Source organism: Patiria miniata, unplaced genomic scaffold, assembly GCF_015706575.1.
Source record: "Patiria miniata isolate m_02_andy unplaced genomic scaffold, ASM1570657v1 HiC_scaffold_24, whole genome shotgun sequence".
Taxonomy (NCBI): domain Eukaryota; kingdom Metazoa; phylum Echinodermata; class Asteroidea; order Valvatida; family Asterinidae; genus Patiria; species Patiria miniata.
Genome location: NW_024037063.1, coordinates 3,157,949 through 3,184,271, shown reverse-complemented (window position 1 = coordinate 3,184,271; position 26,323 = coordinate 3,157,949). Strand labels below are relative to the sequence as shown.

At 40.3% G+C, this 26,323-nt stretch overlaps 3 protein-coding genes across 4 annotated transcripts; 1 reads left to right on the top strand and 2 right to left on the bottom strand.

Annotated features, from left to right (window-relative positions):
• Positions 1 to 1,892: 1,892 nt before the first annotated feature.
• Positions 1,893 to 5,890, bottom strand: LOC119732031 (retinol dehydrogenase 12-like). Its single transcript, XM_038205397.1, has 6 exons — positions 5,726 to 5,890; positions 5,032 to 5,178; positions 4,399 to 4,590; positions 3,843 to 4,127; positions 3,225 to 3,444; positions 1,893 to 2,791 (listed from the first exon to the last, which is right to left on the bottom strand). The coding sequence occupies exons 1-6, from the start codon at positions 5,787 to 5,789 to the stop codon at positions 2,683 to 2,685; spliced, it is 1,017 nt and encodes a 338-aa protein (XP_038061325.1). The 5' UTR covers positions 5,790 to 5,890; the 3' UTR covers positions 1,893 to 2,682.
• A 2,627-nt stretch (positions 5,891 to 8,517) lies between these two features.
• On the bottom strand, positions 8,518 to 15,683 carry LOC119732028 (core histone macro-H2A.1-like). Its single transcript, XM_038205396.1, has 8 exons — positions 15,352 to 15,683; positions 14,726 to 14,915; positions 13,909 to 14,074; positions 13,751 to 13,801; positions 12,623 to 12,713; positions 12,343 to 12,432; positions 11,726 to 11,900; positions 8,518 to 11,151 (listed from the first exon to the last, which is right to left on the bottom strand). The coding sequence occupies exons 1-8, from the start codon at positions 15,521 to 15,523 to the stop codon at positions 10,980 to 10,982; spliced, it is 1,107 nt and encodes a 368-aa protein (XP_038061324.1). The 5' UTR covers positions 15,524 to 15,683; the 3' UTR covers positions 8,518 to 10,979.
• Positions 15,684 to 18,110: 2,427 nt separating this feature from the next.
• LOC119732241 (bolA-like protein 1) lies at positions 18,111 to 26,323 on the top strand. Of its 2 annotated transcripts, XR_005271528.1 has the most exons (5): positions 18,111 to 18,253; positions 20,925 to 21,061; positions 22,361 to 22,546; positions 23,304 to 23,458; positions 25,527 to 26,323. XR_005271528.1 is itself a non-coding variant. In XM_038205681.1 (4 exons), the coding sequence occupies exons 1-4, from the start codon at positions 18,244 to 18,246 to the stop codon at positions 23,406 to 23,408; spliced, it is 438 nt and encodes a 145-aa protein (XP_038061609.1). In that variant the 5' UTR covers positions 18,111 to 18,243; the 3' UTR covers positions 23,409 to 23,585. The 2 variants fall into 2 exon arrangements, 1 of the variants encoding a protein (XP_038061609.1); XM_038205681.1 differs by lacking the exon at positions 25,527 to 26,323 and having other exon boundaries at positions 23,304 to 23,585.

The following is a 26,323-nucleotide window of genomic DNA, read 5'->3' as shown; positions in this document are numbered from 1 at the left end:
CACCTTGAACATGTCGAAGACGCTGAAGACGAATTTGGGTCAGACAAACACAGACTCGAGACTTTTGTTTGAGACCAAATTAAACTTTCATCACGCAGGAACCAAAATCAATTGGTCAGTTAGCATGTAAACGTTTGCCTCAAGGACATTGGCAGGTCCTATCTTTGGAGGGCGCCTTTTAGGGAGATACGGAGATGAATTAACAAGTTATTCGTGGAATGTTTGGAGAGAAGTTGCCCTTATTGTAAAACTATTCGAAATTTGTATACATACTCTCGGGATTGCAGTCGCTTTGCAAAAATCGCTGTCTGATCAAAGTATTGCAAGTTTTGAAAGAAAAACTGTGATTTGAACCACGCCTCTTTCCTTCGCGCCATTCAACCGTCTAGCCTTAGCCATTTTCTAACTGAGCTTAAAAGCGACCAAGTCGCATGTTTCATGTTACTTGACCGTATAATTTTATATCATAGGCTAACTGTACCATTTATACATATACAGAAACCCACAGTTTATACACAAAACAAATTACAATCATATGAGTAATGTATCGGTTATTATTGTCTGTTCATAATGTGAGATAAATTGGGAATGCAATAGTTTGTGGCGATTACAAATTTCGAATAACTTCTGTCATACTTCACAAAACAGTTTAAGTTGTGCGTAAGAAAAGTACGCTTTTCACGTCATTATGACGTAAATCGTTAAGTCTCGCACATATTCTCTTTAAAGGTGAAGTATAAGTCAAGATTTTACTGTAATTGTGATGATTTCTTAAAACTCGTTTCGGGAGGTATACAAATATGTTATGTAAGGTAATGTCTTTTGTCAATTATACGCCCACTCTGCCAAATCTCCTAAGCGTATTATAAAAATTAAATGTCTTGTATTTGAGGTTGTGACAGTACTTAAAGTCACAAATTTTATTATGAAGATGATATGCTTAGTAACCTTAATTTACTTGTCTATGCTAAACAATATAACAATATAGTATAGAATTGTTTTCATAAAACAAATATTTTTGAAAAGCAAGAAACACGCAAATAATTAGTCATCTCCATAAAACTGCGTCGAAAAAAAATCCTACATAAAAATAATTGCATAATGCGATATTCATCAGTTCGGTCCGAGAGCAAATATTATATAAAGTCGGGTGTTTTTACATTTACACACGCCAGGGATGGTGAATATTAACTTGAGTAAGCCGACTTGACCTGGAATTTATTGAAATTCAACCCGCTCACGTCGACTTTGACCAAAACCCCGACATAAAGTATTGTTTGCTATACTGCGCACCATTATGTAGTGTTTGGCTTAGGGTCAAATGTCAACTGCAATATACACGGTGATTAGCGGATTGGTGGGTTTTATTTGCTTTTTGCGGGAGCACTCGATCGCAGACCTTTAGACGAGCGTTGCGTATGATATATGAATGTGCTTGATAGTATACTGCTTTACAAAAGGAAGAATCATGAAATGTATTCGCGGATTGGTAATGAGGGAGATATCGGTGGAATATATGTCGCCCTCTGTTGAGAAGTGACGAAAACTGACACGAAATTATTGCAATTTGCGTAAAATACCTTTGCTTTTAATAAACCTCAAATTCCCACTTCCCAAGCGGATTCGCATTTCAAGTGCATCGGCACGTAATTGTAAAGAAAAAATATAAACGAATTATAAATATCGATTGAATAAACCATGCAACGAACGCTATACGAGAGATACGACCCGAGAATAATAATATTTCAAGTTAATTTGCTTTTTGTAGCATTACGTGGATTACTTTTCAATTGAGATATTCCACATACAGTAAAACAATCAGCCACAGATAAGTGAAAGAATAAAGCAGTTTCAAATGTTGATGATAAAGAGAAACGGGAAACGGAAAGATATATTTTATTTTGGGAATACAAATGTTTTATTTTTACCTCATTAGTGTTCACAACTTGCATTTACTTATAGGAATCTACCGCTCCAGTTATACACACAGCTATCATAGCAGTACAATCACACACAAATCTAAATTAATCAAATAAAACATTAAAACATATTGACTTTCTCGTTAAACTTTCTGAGAAGATTAATGTTCGGTTTACAAAACAATGTACAAACTGAGCAATATTTTTCCAACTACTTCTGACTTATTACTTGAAAGCTTCTGTAACATTTAATCGATGGGGACATTGCTAAAAGTCGTCTATGATGAGTATCTCTTTTGCAAAAATTAAGGTACATAATATCAGCCAGTGAAAAACTCAATAGGCTACAAAGCATATGACTTGAGATCAAGAATTAATTGCATTTACACAACGTACAAAGAAATCAATTTTGACTTTCTTTTAACTCTGTAAAATTATGTATCCATAAAGTGAATTTTATATGGTACATAACACCAAAATGACATACAAATTCAGTTAATAAGTCCCTCTCTCCTTGCATTCTATTGAATGTATATGTAATCAATTTTGTTCATCAATAGCGAGCTATTAACCAGCCAGTGACTAGAGCTAAAACAAAGCGAGCAAAACAGATATAACATACGAAAAGGCTGGCTGCATTTGTATTTTTCTACTGCCGTCGCTTCAAAAACAACGACAACAGTACAGGGCGTGTTAGTCTCCGAATCCGTACATTTTTTAATAATAACGTGTAAGTACCAAACACTGCATGACAGTATCTAGTTTAGTCCACCTTCTTATCCAATCCAACCATCTCGGCGCTCATCTCCCACAAGCGGCGGGCGTTCTCGCTGTTCACGTACTGCTTGTTGGTCTTGGCAGGAACGCAATCACTGAAAAGATCAAACGAAAAACGAAAGTTGTCACTCAGTTTCACTTGCTAAGCATTTCATTTTTGTTATAGCTATAAGAAGCTACATGAAATTGGGCCCGGGGTAAAGCCTGTGTAAGCACAAAATGCATAAAAAAAAGTTGCTAGCAAAGTTTAGCACGCACATTATCCATTTGATGTCCACAAAATAATATCGAAGTAGTAATGTTCTGCAAAGTCGCAACTTTCAAGGCTCATGGACCATTGCACAACAGTGAGTCCTTTTGCGAGCTCGATACACGTGCATCCTCCGCAAGCCCGATGGATATCGTGGCAACGACCATAATCAAATAAGATAATCCAGGCTAAAAGCATACCGCGTGCCTCTGAATACTTTGAAAAATAAAGGCATTTTTTTCATAGTAGGCCTACTCTATCATCATCGTGTCACCAACCTGTAGTACTGGCCAGTAGTGTTCTTCAGTTCCTCAGACACGGCCAAGTGGATGGTGGTCTGCGCGCCCTGCACAGCCGTCTTACGGAAGAAATTACCGATGGGAGAGCACATGATCCTGAAGAAGATTCTCCATGGAAGACTCATGGCCTGCTGCGTGTGGCGCGTGAGCTCAGTCTCGATAGTTCCTGGATGCAAGGAGTTGGCTGTCACCTGAGTACCTATGAAGTCAATTAAGAGATCAAATATTGCGCAAATAAACAATCGTTAACTTTGGGGTTTGAATTTATATTTGAATGTCCAACCTCTCCCTGTTTTATGACCTCGATTTTGAAACTTACTTGAGTGCCAAATCTATACTGTAAATTATTTTGATCCATCATAGTTGGTTTGTTTTGAGCTATCTCAAAGGCCATCGGAAGATTTAAGTATATATTCTTAAAATCGACTGCCTAGAGACGTTTCTGTAGGTCAGTATTTGGCCGTGGGTGGACTTGGGGCTCAGCTTTAGGTACTGGATGGTCAAAGGGGAGAGGAGTAAAGTTTATCTCAACCCGTACATCTATGTCTTTAAAACCCTGCATTAATGAGGAAACAATACATCTGCACGCTACTTTACCTTTGAGACGTTTCGCTAGCTCAACGGTGAAGAGAACGTTGGCCAGTTTGCTTTGCCCGTAGGCCGCCACCGGGTCGTAGTTCTTCTCCAGGTTGATGTCATCCCAGAACATCTTGGCGTTATTGAAGTCGTGGGCGAGGGAGGATACGTTGACGATGCGAGCAGGGGCGGAGGATTTGATGATATCCAGCAGGAGATTGGTCAGAAGGAAGTGGCCCAGATGATTGACACCAAGCTGCATCTCGAACCCATCTTCTGTCTTCAGCGGTGGGCACATCATGATTCCTGTACACGGATTCATGACAAAGAAAGTGAATAAAGTCATGGTTTTTGATCAACAGACTCAGAGGGAATATAGAAAAACATAATGTAAATTTACGTGAAGGTTACATCAAAAACTGTCATTAGAATTTATTCTAATGAAACACAGAAGTTAACGTATACGTGTTGAAAAAAAATGTATAGCTCACTAACAGTTATGGAGGGTAATCATTTCTATTTCATTGCCTTTGACTTACTTTGTTGCATGTCAAAAGGCCATTGAAGTATTCTTTACCTGCATTGTTGATGAGTATATCCAGCTTTTTCACCTCTGCCTTGATCTTCTTGGCGCACTCTCTCACCGAGGCAAGAGAAGCCAGGTCTAGTTTCCGTACCGTCACCTTGTTGTTACCCGTGGCAGTACGAATCTCAGAGGCGGCTGCTTCGGCTTTGGGCAGATCACGGCAGGCTATGATCACACGAGCACCTGGAAAAGTCAAAACAAGACTAGGAATCGCGAATTTTGTATTTCAGCAAGACCTTAATTCATCTGCGGTAGCAGAAAAGCAGACAGCAGTTTTGACTACTGCAGGTTGCGACATAATATCATGCTGCTGGGGCTACCTTACTGTTATTTTTGCTATTGCTGCTGCTTGTGTTTCTTTGCATTGTGCATAATGTTGCTGATGGGGATACGATGGTGATACTTTGCAGTCGCAACTGCTACTGTTGCCGTTAGCTACTTATTGGCGAATCGCAATTTTCTTGTCCTGTTGCTGCTCTTGTTGCTACTGCTGTGTTTTGTCTTCTCCCTACGCGGCATGCCAATCAGCGTTGTTGCTACTGTTTTGTGCTTGCTAGTTGGTTGGCTTTCTTGCTTATTACTTGATTGTTTGATTGATGTCCTTAAACAGAAGAATATATCTACCTCGTCTGGCCATGTCCTTTGCTGTCTCCTTGCCAATGCCAGTGTTGGCTCCTGTGATGACAACCGTCTTGCCGTCCAGGCGAGCATTGCTGTAGCACCATCCACCTGCCACCCATCTCCGCACAAGCCACAAGACCACAACGACACCTGTAAAGACATTCAAACGAAGATCCACAGAAAGAAAGGTAGCAAGTCAATGGTCAAGACAAGTTTTGTCCAGTTAATTTCACCGCCAAGAAAGAATTATTATAGAGAAACTATAATGACAATCAATTGGCTTACGTATATGCCCATCCATCAACCAACCCAATAGACCATTATCATGTAGGGGCATCTTGATTTTTCCCATTCAAATCAACGTGACCAAAGCGAGGCTGGAAGGGGAAAATAGTCTGGTTCCTTTTTTTGCACAAAATAAATTATCATTCAGTACTGTTATTGGATAATTATTCTTACAGGTAACATGACTGAAATGGTGGCAGCCATGATAAAGGTCTATAGGAGAAAGAACATGACAAGCATAGATCTGCCTTGTCGAGCTGCAGGCCAGATCTGCATGAAAGCCTCATTTTAGGACGTTTTAGTCGGTCAGTTGTCAGTCACTGTCAGTGACTCAGTCAGTTAGTCAAAGGACAGTAGGCTGGTCATTGGGTCCGACATTCTAATGTACCATTAAAACAAACTATTAACTCACCGACAACCACCGACGCAGCAATTGCAGGGTCCACGCTCCAACCGAAGATATCCAGCTTGTTCATGGTTTGGTTAGGTTGTAACGCTATTACGCCACTCAGGAATATTCCTATCTGCCTAATCAGCTAGGTGTTTTATTCTGAGGTCAGTGGCTCCGTTCTCTTGAAGTCAAAGTAACCTATACATAGATGAGAAAATAAAGTAAACGTTCGGTTGAAACCAAGAGAAAATAGATTTTCATTCACCAATTTACACAAAACGCTCAACAATTATTGAAGCATAATTTCTATACTATTACTAATGGTGGTGGAATATACCTCCTGAAAATTAAACACATTTACGAATTGGTTTCTTCCCATAGCCATTAGACCGTCTTCTTCCTATTGGGGCAAGCAACAGCCTTTATAAAGTGCTGGTAAAACGTTCAATGAACGGGCGGGGCAAGAGCATTTCCTGAGCGTTTTAACGCTTGTGTTGAAATCTGTACTTTCGAAGAAGCATATTCGTTGAAATTTAGTGCTGTGGTGGTACGGTACAGATAAAATATACCTACCTTGAAAATATCACCAAATGTGTCGGTGCGTATTCAGAATTGAATGCATCAGCTGTATGTGTGCAACAGGAAAAATCTGCCTTTATATAGACTCCCCAGACAAAAAAAATGCGCTTGGTCATTCCGCGTGTCTGACCTATCAACCTTTAGACTCACATCGACGAATCGAAAGCGTCCAGACTCAATTATAACGATGGCAGTATGCTATCCGAATAAGTTCAATGTTAATCATTCATTACACTCAAGCACGCAAACGAAGATAATGTCTCGAACAAAGTGCGAAACTGGTGTCGGGGTAGACCTAAGGTTTACATAACCTGTGGCCTCTTTGCAGGGTCGGAAGCGGGCCCCGAACCCCACGCCGTAATTTTTTTGACCCGCTTTTTGGGGGGACCAAAAAAATTTTGGCCCCCCAAAAAATTGTGTTCTGGATCCGCCCTTGTGCGCCACTGCCTAGTGCTTGCAGCATTCGGTCGGCGCCAAGTTAAAGTTGCCTCTGAAAATTATCTCATGTGACTTGGCCTTTAGTAGACCCATGTGGATGCAAGGATGTCATTATCGCTTTACAGAAGCCGTATACACGTTAATGGTCGCAATGATTATTTTTTACAAATGACTGTAGATTCTCAGCATTGTCGGCTGACTGAAAAGCAGAAACAATCCAAACTTCGCATAATGAATAGACAGAGTTGAAAACATTAAAGGTGATGATGCCTGTGACGTGATGGTGAAGAACCTTTCTCAGGAACTGTCCAACAAGGTTCCATGACCTTTTGTTTGACGTGGAATAGAAGTAGATAGACTGCACCTAAAAGTCTATGACATTGCAAAAATGGCTGAGGCATGTATACATAACAAATGACTGAATGGCCAAATCATGATGCAGGACCAAGTCCGTGTGTGCGGGTCGGGGACCTTTTTTTCGGTCGGTGGAGTTTGAACTCAGTGAACTGAATGGCTTCTTACATTTGGCATTTTTGTGAGGTAGGCAGACCTTTTCAAGTAGATTTTGAACATGGTGGTGAAACTGCAAAATCACTATTACTCTCAAGGGTTGTTCACAGTCCGGCTTATCTTTGAAAAAAAAATAGCGATGCCATGAAAGAAGTTGACAACGAACTTGAAATGGTAGTAAATGTTTTTCTTCGTTGCCGACATTTTAAATTCTGAGCATTATTTTATTGGTCTACTGTTTATGACTCGTACTATTTTCATGTCCCTGTAAATATGATCTTCAGTTTTCTTTGTTGCTTGTTAATCCACGTATTGCACAATAATCGTATAAGAAATTTGCGTCTCAAATGTCCCTTCGCGGCCACCATAACATAGGCACATGGACGCAAAACTTTTCTCAAGAATTAAGACGTGAGAAATGCGCGGCACCACCCTACACCTCTCACCAAAAATCTGGGGTTTTGTTCACTAGCCAATCAGCGGCGTGCTTTCAAACTTGTTCAGCACTGTCGACATCTTCGTTTTTGAGTCGTGTACCTTGTGGTCATCGTTGTGTTTTACTTCGAATTTCTCTCTTATTATTAATTAACTCTGCCCTCTTTCCATTTAAAAAAAATCTTGTTGATATTCAATATGGTATCACTGTCAGGTGTCAAGACGAGTCCGAAAACAACAGTACATGTACACAAGGGCGGATCCAGAACACAATTTTTTTGGGGGGGGCCAACAAAAAATTTGGTCCCCCCAAAAAGTGGGTCAAAAAAATTACGGCGTGGGGTTCGGGGCCCGCTAGGGCCCCAAAAAATTTTTGGATTCAAGATGCTCTGTGGTGCGATCTGAGGCAATTTCTGACCACTTCAGCCAATGTTTTTTGAGGAAAAGATGGTGGTGTACTCATTGCTTGCCTTTATTGCGATGTCACATAAAAAAAAAAAAATTGGTTTCGTTTTTGGGGGGGGCCATGGCCCCCTTTGGCCCCCCCCCCCCCCCCGGATTCGCCCTTGCATGTACATGGTTAAGGTGAGTTAAACATACTGGTTTTCGTTCTAGCATGGGAGCTCCATGGTTCTAGTTCTTAGTAGGCCTACGGGGCCTAGGAACGACTTCCTAAAGCCTATCAAATTTTGATGTTCTATTTTCCATTTTGTCAATTTTTTGGGGGGGGGGATCAGATTTATGTGATATTTCCGTCAAAGGATATTCACCTCATAAATGTTCTTGCCATTTTGAAAATACACAATTTCCCGAGACAAACTATCACAAAATTGAGATGACAAGAAGAAAAGTCCATACGAAATTCTCATTCAGAACATAATTTTTTTTTTGTAATAGTAGCGTAATTGCCTACTAAAGAGCCAGTGGCTAGTAGTGAGCTCTAAACAATAAACAGTTTGTGACTAACAAAACATGGTAATATTTCAGCAAAATTTATAAAATCTAACAAACAAAAATTATAGCTTTTGTCTCCAAGCATTTGATACTGCTGCCTATATCACTGCGTTTAAAAACTATCTTTGCAAGCATAATAAAATTTCAATAAATCGAATTTCTCTCTTGTTTACTCTTGTAAATGTATCTTATTTACAAGAATGTCTAAAACACAATATGCTGTGTTATTGAAATATTTCCTGATCCACAAAACTGTAGTTGTCCTTTATTTAAAAATGGTTTACTTATTTTTAAACAATCTTTGTAATACCTCAAAGGGAAACATGATTTGTATTGGGACCAGAAGTTTGTCTTGCATCCACTTTGAATGACCTTTTCCAATATAGTAGAGGTCAAACTACATTGTATTTGGTTTTCCTTTTTTTTGTATAACAAACTACATTAATTCATCAGGTTTTCCAAAGTTACCTAACCTCCACAATACAGCGCAAGATTATAAATCGTATTAGGATAAAATTTATTAAAATATGAAAAATAATTTCCATGTTATGATTTCATTTTATTTTTGGTAAAATAGATTTTGTCACATGACAACAAAATATGATGCCATCCATGAATTAAGGAATTGTTTTAATAATAAAAGGGAATTATTTTACATGATCTGTGATTTTCTTCCCATTTTATTTCATCGAACAGGAGAATTTAATTTCTATCTCAAATCTACTGACTAATCTAATCTTGAAGCAAAAACAAAAAAATTCCAAGTAACATCTTATTGAAAATACACATCTTCGGAATCCACCACGAGAACAGACTCAAATATCACCATACACAATTCCCTACCTAGGTTGATTTCAAACCACCACATCCACAAGGTACTTACACAAAAAGTGTTGATAAAAAGGAGAAATTAAGTCCCAATGTTTTACTTGAGATTTATGTTTTTGTTATCAGGCCTATCTTATACCAGCTAGAAAACTGGTTAAAGAAGAGTTGCCAAGGTACTAGTTAGTACAAATATAAATTGGTAACCATAGGAATGAGTTGGCAAAGGTACAAGTTTAAATGTTTATGTTACGCCTAAACTATGGCATCATCCCAATTACAGTTAGGATCGTCCCAACTACAGTTTGGAATTTCCGTACTATTGTTGGGACTGTACAAACAGTAGCTGGGACAGTCAAAACTATAGTTGAGACACTTGATTTAGTTTGGGCGTAACAACTCCGATCAACTACATAATATGAAGAGAACGTTTTGCAATTGATGTGAGAATTCTTGTTGGCACACTTGAGCCTAATCACAGAACAGATCAGAGTGTGTGACAAACTGCCAAGTTGATTTTCTAGAAAAGTAGAATCTATTTACGCAGTGGCTTAAACCAGTTTGTGCAAAAATTCCACATTGATCTTTTATAATTATGTACAATGTGATAAAAATGGAAATTATTGAGAAAAGTACAATTCCCCTTGACTTCTCTGCCATTCCTTATTTCTCTGAAATAGTCAGAGCAATTTCAAACTCATTGGGTTACAATCACCGGATGCACAACCCAAAATTATCCAATAAGATTCCCAATTCGATTCAATTCACTAATTCTATCATGAAGTCCTACAAAGTGTGCTAAAAGACTACGACAGGCAACCAAACTAAGAAACTATATAAACTAATACAGAAGTATAATCACCACGGTCCTACAACGGTACAACCACAGACTATCGCAAGCATTTTTTTCACCCACGTCTGGCTTCCAAAGTCTAACCAAATCCTCTTGTCATTGTCATTGCAACTTCATGTCACGTTGGTAAATTTTCACAATCATGTATGTTTTAGGGGTCAGTAAATACATATTCAGAAATAATATCTGTAAATGTGGCCTATGATGTAAGTTCACCAACAAATTAGACGAAAGAATTTCATCAAACCAGGGATTGTTCGCACATTGCTTTTGTTCCACGGCTTGAGTTACGTTACAAATCAACTAAAGGGTTCCAACAGAAATCTAAAAATAAAATCCCATGACTTTCCACGACTTTCCATGATAGCTTTAAATTCCAGAATTTTTCCAGGATTTTTCCATGCCTGTGGGAACCCAGCAACGATAGTTGACCACTGGTACGTAATCACACTTTGTTGTAGGTCACATTTAAATTACATTGCTTCTTTTGGCAGTAACACACATGTGTGTACAGGGAGGGGCTTTCATTCTTTTCCATGTAAGTGGCAAACCGTAGCCAAGTAATTTAGATCCTGCCTAAGTCAATTGAATCAGAGGGTTTATACTCAGGAAATCAGAAGTAAAAACTAAACTCTTGTGACAGTTATGAGGTTAGGACCCCTACAATTAATTCTCCCCTTTTCAATTTTGGTCTACCTCCAACCTAGACAGCTCCCTGGTGTAGACGTCGATGCTGTCTTGGTCATAGAGAACAAAATACACCTGCTTGAGAGACGAGGACATTACGGTCACAAAGTACTTGCTGATGGTCTGCAGGATGGTCTCCGCTGCAGTCTGTTTGGGAAACCCATTCCTGAAGCAGAGAGCAAATTTTCATCATTAAGGATTGAAATTTGTAGGAAGTTACGGAGGATATATGGATGCATTTCACATGAGGTGAGATTTCCAATGATACCAAACTTGTTAAATTGAGACGGACTCGTATTCAAGACTTGAGACTTGAATGGGCATGCTCTAAAAGGGGTGAGACATGGATTAAAACTTGCTCTCAAAGAGTTCAGAGTTGAAGGAAGACTTTCTGTCAAAGACTTGCGACTTGAAATGAGACTTGTTCTAAAGACTTGAAATCCGAATCGAGTCTTGCTCTCACAGAGTTGGGACTTGAATTGAGACTTGTTCTCAAGACTTGCGATTTTAATTGAGACTTTCTCGCAAAGACTTAAGGCATGAACTGAGACTAGCTCTCAAATAATTGAGACTTGATTGAAGACTTTCAAAGACTTGAGACTCAAAATGAGAATTGCTCTCAATACTTGAGACTTGCTTAAAGTTTGATACAAAGGACTTGAGACCTGAAACAAGACTTGAGGCATGAAATGAGACTTGCTCTCAAATAGTTGAGACTTGAATGAAGATTTTCCACTCACCCCCCGCTGCCAATGGACGGCAGAGCAATAGATGTAAGGTTCTTTTCATCAGCAAGGGCTAAACAGTTCTTGACGCACTTCTCAAGGTTAGGAATGGCGTTAGCCCCGCCCCACGACGGGCTGTGACAGCTGATCACGAACTTGGCTGGAAAGTTATGGCCTGGGCAAATGGCAGCTACACAAAAAAGACAAACACTGGTTTGTTATTTCACATGCAATTGATAACATAAACGAATCTCGGTGCTTCTTTCACTGACTGCCACTTTGATATCTATTATGAAAAAAAATTGTAGAAGCTACATGTACAACTAAATTGTACATGTACAGCACTCAATCGGTCTTCGAACCTAACAGGTACCCATTTACACTCCTGAGTGGAGAGAGGCAATTGTAGTTAAGTGTCTTACCAAGGGCACAAACACCATATTCCTGGTAGGATTCGAACCCACACACCATCGTGCGTGAGTCAAACACCGTAACCACTGGACCAGTGGGCGTCCTATTCATATGGCTTCCTGTCTCCAGCAGGTATCATTTGTAGCCAATACATTAGCTCATACTGTACAAATATAGTGATTACTATCACACTCCTAGAAGATGTCTGATTTAAGACATACCTCCAGCAACTTCAAGGTTGCCCTGAGCTGCCTTGAGTTTATTCATCTCGTCCCTGAATTCCTTACCACCAGCGCTGTCCAGGGCATTACCTTGAGAAAATAGGACAAATATACGGCAAAATTTACTTTACTAGTCACAGAAATGCAAAAAGCGGAAAAGGAGCCAAATTTAATAGTTCTTCACAAATGAATTTGCCTTGCAATTAAAATACAAGTAATCTCCTTTTGGGGTTGTAATTTTGGAGTGAACAGATGGGAGAAGAATATCGTGATGACGTACCTACTTCCCCTCCCATGTAGAAACTTGAGTTGGTTGGATGGACCACAACGTCGGCCAAGATTTCAGCTATGTTAGACTGGACCACGGTCAACTGTCAGTTCAAAGTAAAATATAAACAAGCACTTAGGCCCCCCAAAAAAATAAGTCGGTCTCTGGTCAGCGCGCGCGTCGATTTTAAGCATGCGCATCGATCTTTTTTTTTTCCAAAATGTTCCGCGGTAGCTCCAACAGCGCCCTCTATTTCCCCACCTCCTCAATTTTTTTTACCAAAGAGCACCAAGGAATGGGAAATTGCACCAAGGCAAATGATCGAAAGCACCAAGGCAAATTATGGAGGACACCAATGTACATGAGGACACCAACAAAGCAAAATAGTACCCCACCTTGTCTGTACAATCCAAGCTTGAAGAAAAAAAAAAAAAAAAAGCCGCGTGGCCGCGTCAATTCTGGAACTTTGGTCTGACCAGAGACCGAATTTTTTTTTTTTGGCCTTACAGACATTTTTTTTGCAATATTCAATAATTATAAGGTTTTTGCCCTTCACCTTGTAATCTCATAAGCACTGTATACTCATTGCTGTCCAAGGAGTTGAGAGAGAATAATTACAAGCCTACAAGGGTGGGACTCAAGCCCATAACCTCCTGTCCAGTAGTGCAAACGTTTACCACTTGACCATTGAGCTTGTCAGGGGTGGCTGAATCAAATGTAGTAATGATAATAATGAAAATAATTTTAAATTTATATTGCGCAAATTCCAAAGAATATATGATCAAATGTGCATCACAATTATCATCCCTGTTCATCAGCAATGAGACCATTTTTTCCTGCAGCAGTTCGAGATCAGCGCAATTCGGTCTCTACCTTCACAGGTACCCATTTATACTCCTGGTTGGAGAAAGGCAATCGTAGTAAAATGCCTTGCCCACGAGTGCGAGCACCATGTTCCCCGTCAGGGTTGGAACCCATGTACCACGGCACACGAGTCGAACGCCGTAACCATTGGACCACAGCACCCGACATGCGGTAATTTTTTCCCAAATGTAGCAGCGGGTACTGCGGATCTGTGTGCAAATAGTACTGCACTCTGGGCAAGGTTATGTGACAGCAAAACATTGGTGATGCACTGACCTTCTGTCCAAGAAAGAGTCTTTTCTCCGACAGCACTGTCTTTCCTGAACCCTGTTAAAAAGGGGGAAAAACCAAATTAGTTCCAATATGTGAACAAAATGACCTGAAGACTTTTCCTGGATCCGATCACATGTGGCAGTGAAAGTGAGGAATCTTACTTTTCCTTTGCCCTTGGCCGGTGTCTTGCCTTTCTTGGCTGGCGTCTTAGCCTTGGGGGTGTTCTTCTTAGAGGTGGACGGAGCCTCTTTCTTCTGCGCCGCTGTCTTGTAGGTCGGTTTCTTGACAGGTGGAGGAGACGGGTGGGAGTCAAGTAGCATCTTATATCTGCAGTTAAAAGAGAAGACAGACCTCAAATTTTACTTTATTGCTTTCTTAGCAGGCTTCATTGATGAGACTAAAGAGGACTGACAATATAAATGACAAGCTGATTTATTGGTTGAAACATAATACTGCCTTGATTCAATTCCCTCTAATAAGGCAATAAATTGCATACTTAAAGAGTTACAAAATATTTTGGCTTGTATGCTATAATCGGTTTGGCAAGATGCCAATGTCCATGGCATCTCGTAGATCTGTGTACTTCAAAGTTTTGACAACTCAAATACATATTATTTAATTTGAGTCAGACTAACACAGAGAATATAAATAATTTGTTATGATTCCGTTCAACCAAAGTCATTGTGAACAAAAGTCTTCATGCAAAACGTTACCATAAATGGCTGCATTTTTCCCCAGATGACTATATTTGAAAAGATAATTTTTAAAAATGGATTCTACAAATACGTCATTTCCTAAAAAAAGATGCTGATATATTTATAAATGTGGTTATTGTAATTTTTACTGTACAGTTTTATATTTTTGTACCTAATTGGATTTGTAAATGTAATTGTATCATTTGGCTTTTTAATTGGTTTGAATGATTAATCAAACCACAGAAAAAATATTAAAATATGAAGTTCACAATCATTTTCTTACTTTGGTCCTTTTTTCTTGGCAAGCAACTCGGGATGAATCTTCGGCAGCACTCCTCCGTTTGCTATGGTCACATGACGCAGGAGCTGGTGGAGCTCCTCGTCGTTGGCAATGGCGAGCAGAATGTGACGAGGAGTGATGCGCCCTCGCTTGTTGTCATGGGCAGCATTGCCTGCAAGCTCCAATATTTCAGCTGAAATGTAAACAAGCTATGATTTTATTACATTTTTAAAGAAATTTAATTGTTTTTCTTCAATAAACTGACTACATAAAGACATTGTTTCTTCAGACAAAGTACATCCACTCATTTGCAGAATATTCCGACAAATGCTTAAAAATATTATTTTAGTAAGGTACTAGATTGGTAGTAAAATAATAGATAGGTATATTTTTTATAATTATCTGATTTTTTATGCCTCTCTTTATTAAAATTGACTATAGTATAGAATTAGAACCTGGGTCACAAAAAAAGACGTGAAATCTAATTCATTATTTTTTTATCATTGCAAATTATGTTCCTATATTTGATCTATCATATCTGTGGTGAAAGTAAATGGTGGTACTGCTTTCTCTCCAATTCCCAAAACAAGTAGTGAGTAAGGGCATAGGCTACATGTAGATTACCGTACCGGTGAGGTACTCGATCACTGCCGCCAAGTACACAGGGGCTCCGGCGCCGATCCGTTGGTGATGAGTGCCTAGACGGAGGTACCGGCCCATACGACTCACCGGGAAAAGCACCCCTGCCCGGGCCGATTTGGACACAGATTTACCCCTTTTCTTTCCCCCACGACCTGACATGATGATAAAGATGGATGCTGAGCTGTGAAATTGGCAATCTAAGTTGTGCTTGCTGCAGGAAATAGTGATAAAAAAAACACAAGTGATTCAGCTTTATAAAGCTGTAGTAAACTAGTACACAAGCTTGTTGGCTTGTTTGTACATGTTGCCCTTTAACTTGTATGGCACGCCTTATCATTCAAACCATTCTTTTTTCGTGATTTCTATTTCAACTACATGTACATGGGACGCCCTCATTATTTTCGCGGTACTTATCACGTTTATCCCGAATTGGCTTGTCTTTCGTGTTGTATAACCATTCCTTTTCAAATTGATATAAAACAAATCCGACAAAGGCCCCCATTTATTTCGTGTATATTCCTGTGAAAATAGGCATGCTAGGAGTATTGGAACGGAGGTGGACTCCCTGTCGCGGTAGACGGGAATTAAGTGGTTTTAATAATGATCTGAACTTTTTTATTCATATATAATGTTTGACCAAACCATCCCCTGAATAAAGTCTGATATTTTTCCTGTAGCATTCAAGTTGATTAAAGACTATATGCCTGCAGGATGATTTCTTAAGACCCTACCCCTTTCCCGAAAGGAGAACAAAAAATACGGAGATAAGTCTACTGATTGGCGATTGGGGCGCCATTCACTTTACACGGTGTGCCGTTTTATTTTTTATTTTATTTTAACGCGCTGTCCTTATTTTGATCCCCTAATAAAAGTTTTTACGATTTCGCGCTGGAAATATCGTCCTTCGACGTCATTTTTTGTTTGCAGCTTTAGAATGGAAACCAGACAATGGAACTTTCATGGACAATGGACAGAGCACTATTAAAAATGTACGGTTAAAATAAAGACAGTACCTTTTCAAATAAAATTGCAAGTTGCGGAAAACGTGAATATTTATTTAAAAATCACTCACAGTCCCGAGAAAAACATTTTTAATCGTCCCTTTTATACAACTCGGCAGAAAGTCTTTAATAGGCTGGTGAACTTGATAAAAAGAGTCCGACTATACTCAATTTATATCCCAGTCTTCCCACGGCCTAACCCCATCCTCAACCCCACACCCTCACACACGCAGGACAGTAAAGGTACATGAAAGCTCACAAAATAAGCAGTGTTTCCCATCATCACACTTACAGTGGCGTTTAGAGAGAGGGGGGACAGGGGGCACCTTGCCCCCACCCCCGGCGGATTTCTTTTGACAAATATTTTTTTCAGCAATTATTTCAATAAATGGTAAGAGCTAGAGAGTTCTGACATCAAGCCCCCAAAAAAGAAAACCCGTTCAAAAACCCGCATTACAATGCGCCGTGAAAATGGCCATGTCATTTGCAGTATGCATAATAATGGTCAGTTTTGAAGAGCGCCCCCATTTGGAAGATGGTTACCAGTCCCTCCCCCCCCCCCCCCGGAGGCCAAGTGTCCGGAGAAAAAAAATTCTACCGCGTCATTGTCCGAACTGTCCAGGTATCATTATGATCACGGGTATATCTCCATGGTTTGATTAAGTTGCAATTTCGAAATGTGTTCCGAGAACAAAATGTGGTGTTTTTTGTATGAATCTTTGTTACTTTCGCTAATTAAAGGGAAAATACAACATTTGCAAACATCAAAAAATAAAACTACCAAATCATTTTGAAATACCTTGCTGGACTGTTAGTGAATGACAGTGTAAAGCATCCTGTAAAATCATGGCACCTGGTATACTGTCATTTTCAAGAAAAGTGGTATTTTTGTATCAATTTCCAACACTGATCGGCCGATCAGCGTTGGAAAAAACTGGCTTTTTTTTCAAATACTGGCCCCAGTTGACCATCGCACTTGTTTGCAATCGATTACACACCTATGAACGGGTACAAGCCAGCTAGACTGGTTCCCTGACCTTACAATTCCCCAATATATGTAAACTGCTCTGTTTCTTCTTAAATGGAGTCAGGGAACCAGACTACAGGAAAATGATTGTTTTTCTTGGTTTTTATAGCATTTTCGAACCCAAAACCTCAAAAAAGTCAGTGTAACTATATTTGCTATATATTTCCAACCCCCCAATTCCATCCATTTCTGAAAATTACAGCAAAAGCAAATGATGTATATTCCCTTTAATCTGTTTATCTGTGATGAATGTAGTCATTATAATCGATTGGAATATTCATGTGCATAATAATAAGCTACAGACACTTGCATGATGTGGTTGTAAATGTTGTGCTATTGCTCCTTCTTAGTCGCTGTTGATTTTTTTAAACAAGAAGGATTTTGGATTAGATTTCTTTCTTTGTTCTTTATTTCCTGTGTTCAAATGGTAATGGAGGTTTTATACTTGGCCTTTTTTATTTATTTAATTTGGCAAAACACGATATTTACCTGACTGGGTAAACTGTAAGATCTCATTAATTTATGTTTTCACGACAATTTTTAACTTTAATTGGGAAATTTTTAAATTTTTTCTTTTATGAAATAAATTTAACTGTTTTAAAAATGTCACTTCGGAACTCCATACAATGTTGACTCGCTCGACCCCGCCCACAAGCTCAACGTCACGTTTTAGAAAAAGACTGGTGCCTCAGACGCCTCACGTAAGTTGTGTATATTGTAATACGGGAGACGGGGTGTGGAGAAATAGTATTAGCAGTTTAGCACGCACGAGGTAGCTGTGGATGCGTGCTGGAACTTGTCTGTAATTCCCCAGTTTTGGAGGGCCTTTTGGCCTTGAAAAATATCAACCTATGTTGCAAGGTAGGAAAGGAATTCTTCATATTTCATATATGTTGATTCAGCTATACTGCTAGCTCGCTATTTGTGTAAATAAAAGTCAACAAAGAAACCAAACTTTCGTGACAAATTTGTAACGAAGTGGCTATCGTTACGGCACTCGTTGTTTAGCGCCCTCTACGATATTTTTTTGATACGCACGCAGGTATATAATTATTTGTTTCCACATGTTTTATCGAGCAGTGCGCCAGCTCAGCCGATAGGGGGTAGGATTTTGCACCGTGAGGTTGCGGGTTCGAATCTCAGTTTTGCACTCGAATTTTTTTCCTTTTCTAACCTGAGGCTTTGGAGGATTTTTTTTAAAAGGGAAATAAAGTCCGAATTTCATAAAGTTCAAATTCACTTTTTTCCTTCTAATTTTATATTTTCTTGTCATGTTTTTTTTATAAAAGTTGCCAGGTTGCAGTCTACCGTAACGATAGAAAATGGGAAATGCGTTACGGCTGCCGTAACAATAGCCACTGCGAATTTGTAAATTGTTGGCGTATGACCTCTTGAGGGCGCACTGCAATGACGTCTTCTTTGCTTTGTTTAAAAAGGTGTCTCCCTCCCTCCCTCGCCTCCCATTGTCCCAACTTTTCTTGTTTTTAACTGCTCAACAAAATATTGGGGAGCAACTATAGAATGCAGGGCCACGCCGAAGCAAGGTTTTTTATTTTGCCTGGAGGCGTGGATGGAATAGGAGTAATAGATATGCAAACCTGCAAAAAAGTGCTAAGTACAGCGAAGGAATGCACTGCACTTGTCTTCAAAGCTTCTCATGAAGGATCGGAAGGGAGGGCGTGCTTGTAAATGTGTTGGGGGCACTGTCTGGAGCGGCGGAGGCGCGGAGTCTTGGAGTCGCAGAATCGCGGAGACGCGGGGCACTGGAGTGGCGGAGGCGCGGAGTCGCGGAGTCGCAGAGACGCGTACCGATAGAGGGCGCAATTCTCGGCGGAATCTTTTTGAGAACGAAGCATCCATATCCAATTTAAATGGGCGGGCCAATTAGGAAGGGGGGGGGGGAGGGCGACAGGGCACTGTCTGGAGTCGCGGAGGCGCGGAGTCGGGGAGTCGCAGAGTCACTTTAAATGGGCGGGCCAATTAGGAAGGGGGGGAGGGCGACGGGGCACTGTCTGGAGTCGCGGAGGCGCGGAGTCGGGGAGTCGCAGAGTCACTTTAATTGGGCGGGCCAATTAGGAAGGGGGGGGAGGGCGACGGGGCACTGTCTGGAGTCGCGGAGGCGCGGAGTCGGGGAGTCGCAGAGTCACTTTAAATGGGCGGGCCAATTAGGAAGGGGGGGGGAGGGCGACGGGGCACTGTCTGGAGTCGCGGAGGCGCGGAGTCGGGGAGTCGCAGAGTCACTTTAATTGGGCGGGCCAATTAGGAAGGGGGGGGAGGGCGACGGGGCACTGTCTGGAGTCGCGGAGGCGCGGAGTCGGGGAGTCGCAGAGTCACTTTAATTGGGCGGGCCAATTAGGAAGGGGGGGGGAGGGCGACGGGGCACTGTCTGGAGTCGCGGAGGCGCGGAGTCGCAGAGTCGCTTACCGATAGAGGGCGCAATTTTCTGCGGCTCCACGACTCCACGATCGATTTTCAGAGGTAGGTCGACTGCGGTTCCACGCCTCCACGCAGCCGTACGGAGGCGCGGATGTAGAGTAAAGTGGCCCTGCATTCTATAGTTGTACCAATATTGGACTATCACTTATATCAGAATTCACGGACATAAATAATGTTTGCATGCAAGTAAGCCGACTGGCAAACTGTCATGACTGTGCCACCTTATTCATGTCATTACATGACGTCACACTGTGTGGAAGAAATTAATGCATCGATAAGGGATTCCCCCTGTTTCCAAGCTTCTCATTGGTTAAAAACAGTCACATGATGTATGGTAATACGACACCATTTTCCAATTCCCTATAATCAATACTGCCGATTCCTTTTTCCTGCATCAAATTGGTTACTTCTATACTGTGTTTATATTGACATATTTCTCATCGCATAGGCCTACTCGTATTTCGTAAGGTGTTTTTTTAAGGGGGGGGGTGGTTGCCAAATTGCCGTAATTTGGTGAGTATAGTTCATCTTTTTTTAATTGTTGTTCTTTTTAGGAATGTCTTCATGCAATGCAGGATTTTGTGGGTGAAGTTGAAGGACTCTTACGATTTGGGGTATAGCTCGACAAACCCCACTTCTGTATACACAGCGGCACGACCAATGTGCAGAAATACTGCAGTCGTAAAATGCAAGTGAATGAGTGCACACACGCACGTGTGTGTGATGACAGTGCTCACTAACAATTCATAACTGTACCCCAATCAGTTGGTCTTGCCATGACACATGCTCACAACACGACCGATATATGCTACACCGTCAGTGGGCGACGTTTGTAAGTGTTCCAGTCATTGCAAAACGTGTGTGGCATATAACCTGACTAATACCTTAAACAATTCACAAATTTTGTACTCTGAGAAAAAAAATTCAAATTTTGTAATAAAAAAATCACGAGGAGAAGGCATTGTCGTCTTCAATTTCACCTTAAGTCAGCATAATGAATAACATATAAACAGTAACTCACTCATGTTCGTGGAGTATTTGGAGCAAAATACTTGCCTTTATTATGATGAGTCTCATTTCTTTTAAATGCAATCAGTTACAAAGACCATCAGTCAAGCATCGTTGTGGAGACAAGTGAGACTAATCAAAGGCGTGGTCATCCGTCACGTTACCATGGCAACAGATCGGCCAGTCGAGACCAGCATCAGACAAAAGCTGACAAAGACATTTGAGGTTTGAAAATGGAAAAGACATCGTGGAAAGGGGGCCCATGGGGGCACTTTTTAGAATCACTTTTCAATATTCAAATTTTTCTGTGAATTTTCTTTTGTCTGTCAATTCCAAGTTCATACCAGAGTATTAGGTGCAAAATTTCACCGGCAAAATGAAGTGGTACAATTAATTTTAAACATATCAAGGTTGACCCCAGCTGTCATATGCAGTGTAAAAATCCTTTACTAATAGCCCTCCTGCTGTTTAAAAGCTCACAGATGGTCAACATTTCCTTCCACTTCCCCAGGCATACTTTTAACAAACCAATGGGTCACTTGACCAATATTGACACAAGTAATAGCATGGCTCAGAATGCATGTTTCCATAGGAGGTTTTTTTTAAATACACTGATGAACATAGATTGGATTTCATGTGGTGAAACAAAATCCCAATAAAAGTTTAGGAAAAATTTGCATAAAATGCAGTGTGACCAATAGAATGAGCTCCTATGTATGGGACCCATCTCGTACTGTACTGGTTCGTGCATGTATGGTCGGAAGTACACACGACTGATTTGTTTTTATCTTGAGTATCCACAAACGGATGATATCGTATTAGGTGTACAGTATGGGAGCAATGGCACTTAAAGGGAATGTACATCATTGGCTTTTGCTGTAATTTTCAGAAATGAACTGTTTGAGGGGTTAGTATAATAGATCAAATTTTGTTACACTGACATGTTTTAAGTTTTTTCTTCGAAAATGCTGGAAAAACCAAGAAAAACAAAAAACGTTCAAGTAGTCTGGTTCCCTGACTCCACTAAAGATAAAATGGATCAATTTCCAGATGCCGGAAAATTGTAAGGTAAGGGAACAAGTCTAGCTGGCCTGCGCCCATTCATGAATATATAACCAATAGCAAACAAAATTTGAACTGAATAAAAAATGGTAAATTTTGAGCAGTAGTTGCACAATAGTTGGGTTTTTCCAACGGTGGTCGGCCGACCACCGCTGGAAACAGATACCAAAATGCCATTTTCTTGAAAATGACTTCACACCAGGTGCCATAATTTTACAGGATGCTTTAGACTGTCATTTACCAACATCCTAGTAAGGTATTTCGTAAAAACTTGGTAGTTTTATTTTTCGATGTTTGCAAATGTTGTATATTTCCTTTAAAGTGTCTGTGTAGCTCTCTTTTTGATAATGATCAGGCGTTACTTGTGATCAGAGTCCATACCCAACCCTTCAAACTGCTAGATTTGCAAACTGAAGCATTTTCACAAAAGCCTTTAAATTTAAACTGTCTATTCATGCGCAGCCTGTGCATCTTGACGTCATCAATGAGAGTTCCATGCACAATGTTCCCCGAGGCTCCGAGACGCACTTCAAGGTGGTGGTCATCTCGGAGAGGTTTGACAAGGAGAGTTTGATCAAGAGGCATCGTCTTGTCAACGACACTTTGAAGGAGGAGTTGGAAGGACCTGTCCATGCTCTATCAATTCAGGTAAGGGCGATTGCAGCATTGGGAAAGGAAGCCTAATGTCCATGACAGAGCCAATTAACCATGATATCTAATTAATGATTCAGAGAAATGATCCACAACTCCTAGTCTGTAATCTCCTTGACCATTACTAGATAATGGGTGTATAAAATATGAAAACATTTATCAACATTTACATGATGTTTGTTTTAAGATTTTAATTGGCTCATTATTAATTGTCAACAAGTGCAGGCAGGCGCACACATATCTTGATCAGCGGCCAGTTTGAGCGGGCTCATGTAAAACTTGATCGGCGCATTTTTTTCAACATTTTTTCAATCAAGTCCAAGCTGAAATAATCAAATACTATTTATTAGAAAATGCACAGCATTAATGCCTTCTTAAGATTTGACCTTTAAAAGTTAAAACGAAAAAGTTCTAAATCCGGTCTGCAGATATAATGGGCAGGCATCAGTTAGCCTTTGTGAGTTGGCTAAATGTTTAAACAGTATTTGAAATATTTGCTAAACGTTTACAAAATTAAACTCTAACAGAACTCAACCCATCAAACCCCAATGGCATGTTTTGGTGGAATCTGTCAGGATAGGTACAGTACCCCTGAACTGACAGTCTTTTACATAGGTTTGGCACACCTCCAGAATCAAAGTAAGAAATATGTGTGTGTAATTTCCCATATGGTGTTGGAATTTGCCAGGATGGGTATGGTTCCTAGGAGTTCCCATGAGACGATATACAATTCTTTTCACATTTGTCATTACAGGCCAAGACCCCTGCCCAGTGGAGTCAGAATGCCAGCGTCAGCAAGTCACCACCTTGTCTGGGTGGAATGGCCCATGAACAAGCGCAAAAGAACCAAGGAAGGTGACATCCACAAACAGAGTGGCCACGGAACAAGCACAAAGCAGGCCAGTTAAGGTGACATCTACTGGCAGTGGAGTGGCCACTGAACAAGCATAAACTGTGGAGTGACCCTGGAACAAGCACAAAAAGACCAGGGCTCAATTTCATGGCACTGCTAACCACAGAATGCTGCGCTTACGATCACAACTCTTACTTACCAGGGTGTACGCATGAGCATAAGCCTTTACTAACCTGTGAAATGCGCTTACCATAAGCACAGAATATTTGTGGCCATAGACTTTCTACACATTTGAAGTTCATGGTAAACTCATTACCTTCCTAAGGTTACAGGGTTACTTGCTTAGCACGTAAGCAGAGCCATGAAATCGGGCCCAGGTAAGAGCAAGTTGGGGCGAGGACCATTAGTCGACTAGCCCTAACCTTGCTAAACGAAACAGAATGCACCAGTGGTACAAAATTGTTGCATTTAGCAGTCTCCTGATCCGATGCATTGCACCCCTGCATTCCATTGCATTTGGCAGGGTAGGCTCTTGGTACCAAGGCTGGCATGTATTAGTTCACTTTATTCTGTTGCATTTGGCAGGGTGCCTAGAGAATACCCCGTGGGGGGTTAGGGTTACTAACTGATTTGTGCTGTAACTTACGCCTATGCACTATTACCAACGCGCGAATGCCTGCAGTCATAAGTCCTGGTTCCCTGTTGTGCTTTATGATGCGCGCGGCTATTGGTAACCAGCTATGGAACCATGCCCCAGGCTCCAGTTCCATGTAGTCAAGTATTGTAGTCCAACCACCCTTCGTTAGAAGTAAAGTTAGTTGAACCAATAACTACAGTTTGCGTTCTAACTTGCTCTTTGGGTTCATTCAAAATTTATCTTTGATTTTAAGTTTTAAGTTTTAAGTTTTTATTACTTTTTTTTTTTGACCCACCACCCACCCCAATTTTTGATCTTAAAAATTGACTTGCTATTCAATACAAGTACAACATAAACATGCCAAACACAATACAGTAAACTCCGGCTAAATCGACATCGTACAACTTGTCAAATCGCTCAGGTCGGCTGTCTGACTAAAGTCCCAATTGTCTGTAATGCATTTCCATTTATTTTTTTTATTTCTAAGTCGGCTTTTACAAGTCGCCATTTCGCTCAAGTCGTCGTGTTACTCTCGGTCCCCTTTCCATAAAAAGCATTACAAAATCCTTTGTGTAAGTTGGCATTCAATAAATCACGCATTGGCATCGACTTCCTATACTGCGGTTGGCAAAGTGTCAAGTGAAAAGTGGTTTCGCACGGCCTGTGATCGCGGCATGCATCGGTGTTTAAAAAGGGAGTCCTACTGCATACCACTACGCGGCGCTATAGGATCTTTGCTGCATACATCGCATATGCATCGTGAGCATATTTGGAAAAAAAGTCACAAAATGAGCAACATACTCTAGGGAAAGAACCTCAAAATCTAATGAAAATGTGGTAACCATGAAGATGAACAGTTTTCGAACTGAAACGTCCATCTGGAATCCCAATCGTTCAAATCCCAGGGGTGAGTTGAACCAGCTTCTGAGCTGTAAGGCCAGTTCATACTTCATCCGAATGCAAATGCAAAGCGAAATGTGCTGCAAAATTTGCCGGAATTGAAGTGTACATGTACTCAACTTTTGAGAATTCTCAGCGCGAATACTTCCCGGGAATACTTGACGTCAAAAATGTTGGGGTTGCGATAGCTTTCGGGCTGAGTATGAACCAGTTTTCAGCTATCGATTATCAAAATTTGCTTTTTTTTATGGAAAATATACTTCAAATACGTCAGATAAACCGTCCTCTTAATAAAAACTTTAAGAAACAGACTGTACTCTTAAGAAGACATACGGGAGACAGTGTAGGAGAGGGAGACATGTCTCCCTCATGTGAGAACTTCTTTTTGGAGGCAAAATGTTACCGTTACCGCAAATAGGCTAGATCGATTTCTCTTCCAAAACATAAATATACTAAAAATTTGTCAGGGTAGGAAAAAGGTAAAATGGTGGTTAATAGGGGTTGTGAAAGTTTGAACATTTTTGTGCACAAGTAATTTCTCCCTGAGGTACCATTCTGTAAATATTTATTTCTTGTTTTCCATTCAGGGATCGAGGTGATAAAAGACGTTGTCACTCCAACTTTCAAGACTTGCTGTCGTCAACGCCGCTTTGCAAGTAAGAGTGATATCTTCGAGAGTCAACTGTCTTCAAGAGATCATGCTGTTGGATATCACTGCAATTATAAATTTGTTACTCGAGAAGTTTTATGTAGGTTGAACTTGTTTTTCTTAAGCCTACTCCTTAGGCGTGTATACATCATAGAGCTATATTAAATTACTAGAGCACTGGCTCGATGTACAAAGTGATGCCTGCTGGGCGCGTCCATGTTTGTGCACAAATCAATGGGAAACTCAAAATTTTGTACGGCTATTTGCATATCTGCATTTGTGTTCTAAACAGGTGCATTACCAAAGCTGATTCACCCAAACTTGAAACACACGATCAGCAAATGAGCACATTTCATTTTGCTCTGCGCAAACAGCGCAAATGCTGCTGCAAGTGATTTTTACCGTTATGCTTTTGAACCGTCATGACGCTCTTAAGTTGTTTGCGTAATGTTCTACTCGCACGTTGCATTGTGAGTACACTTTCAAATTTCACTCAATTTTATTTCGTCATGTTCTACAAATACACACATGAACTCAAAATGTCTGTGTGCAGGACGGCTTCAGAGTAACTCCTGGCGTAAGAATGAGGAGTAAGCGCTCTAGTAATTCAATATAGCTCTATGATATACATACACATGTAAAAACATCTCACTGCCAAATGTTTAGTGAACTGTTTTTGTGTTGCTCAAAATGTCATTTTGAAAACCTTAAAAAATATCAGCTCTTTAATACAGT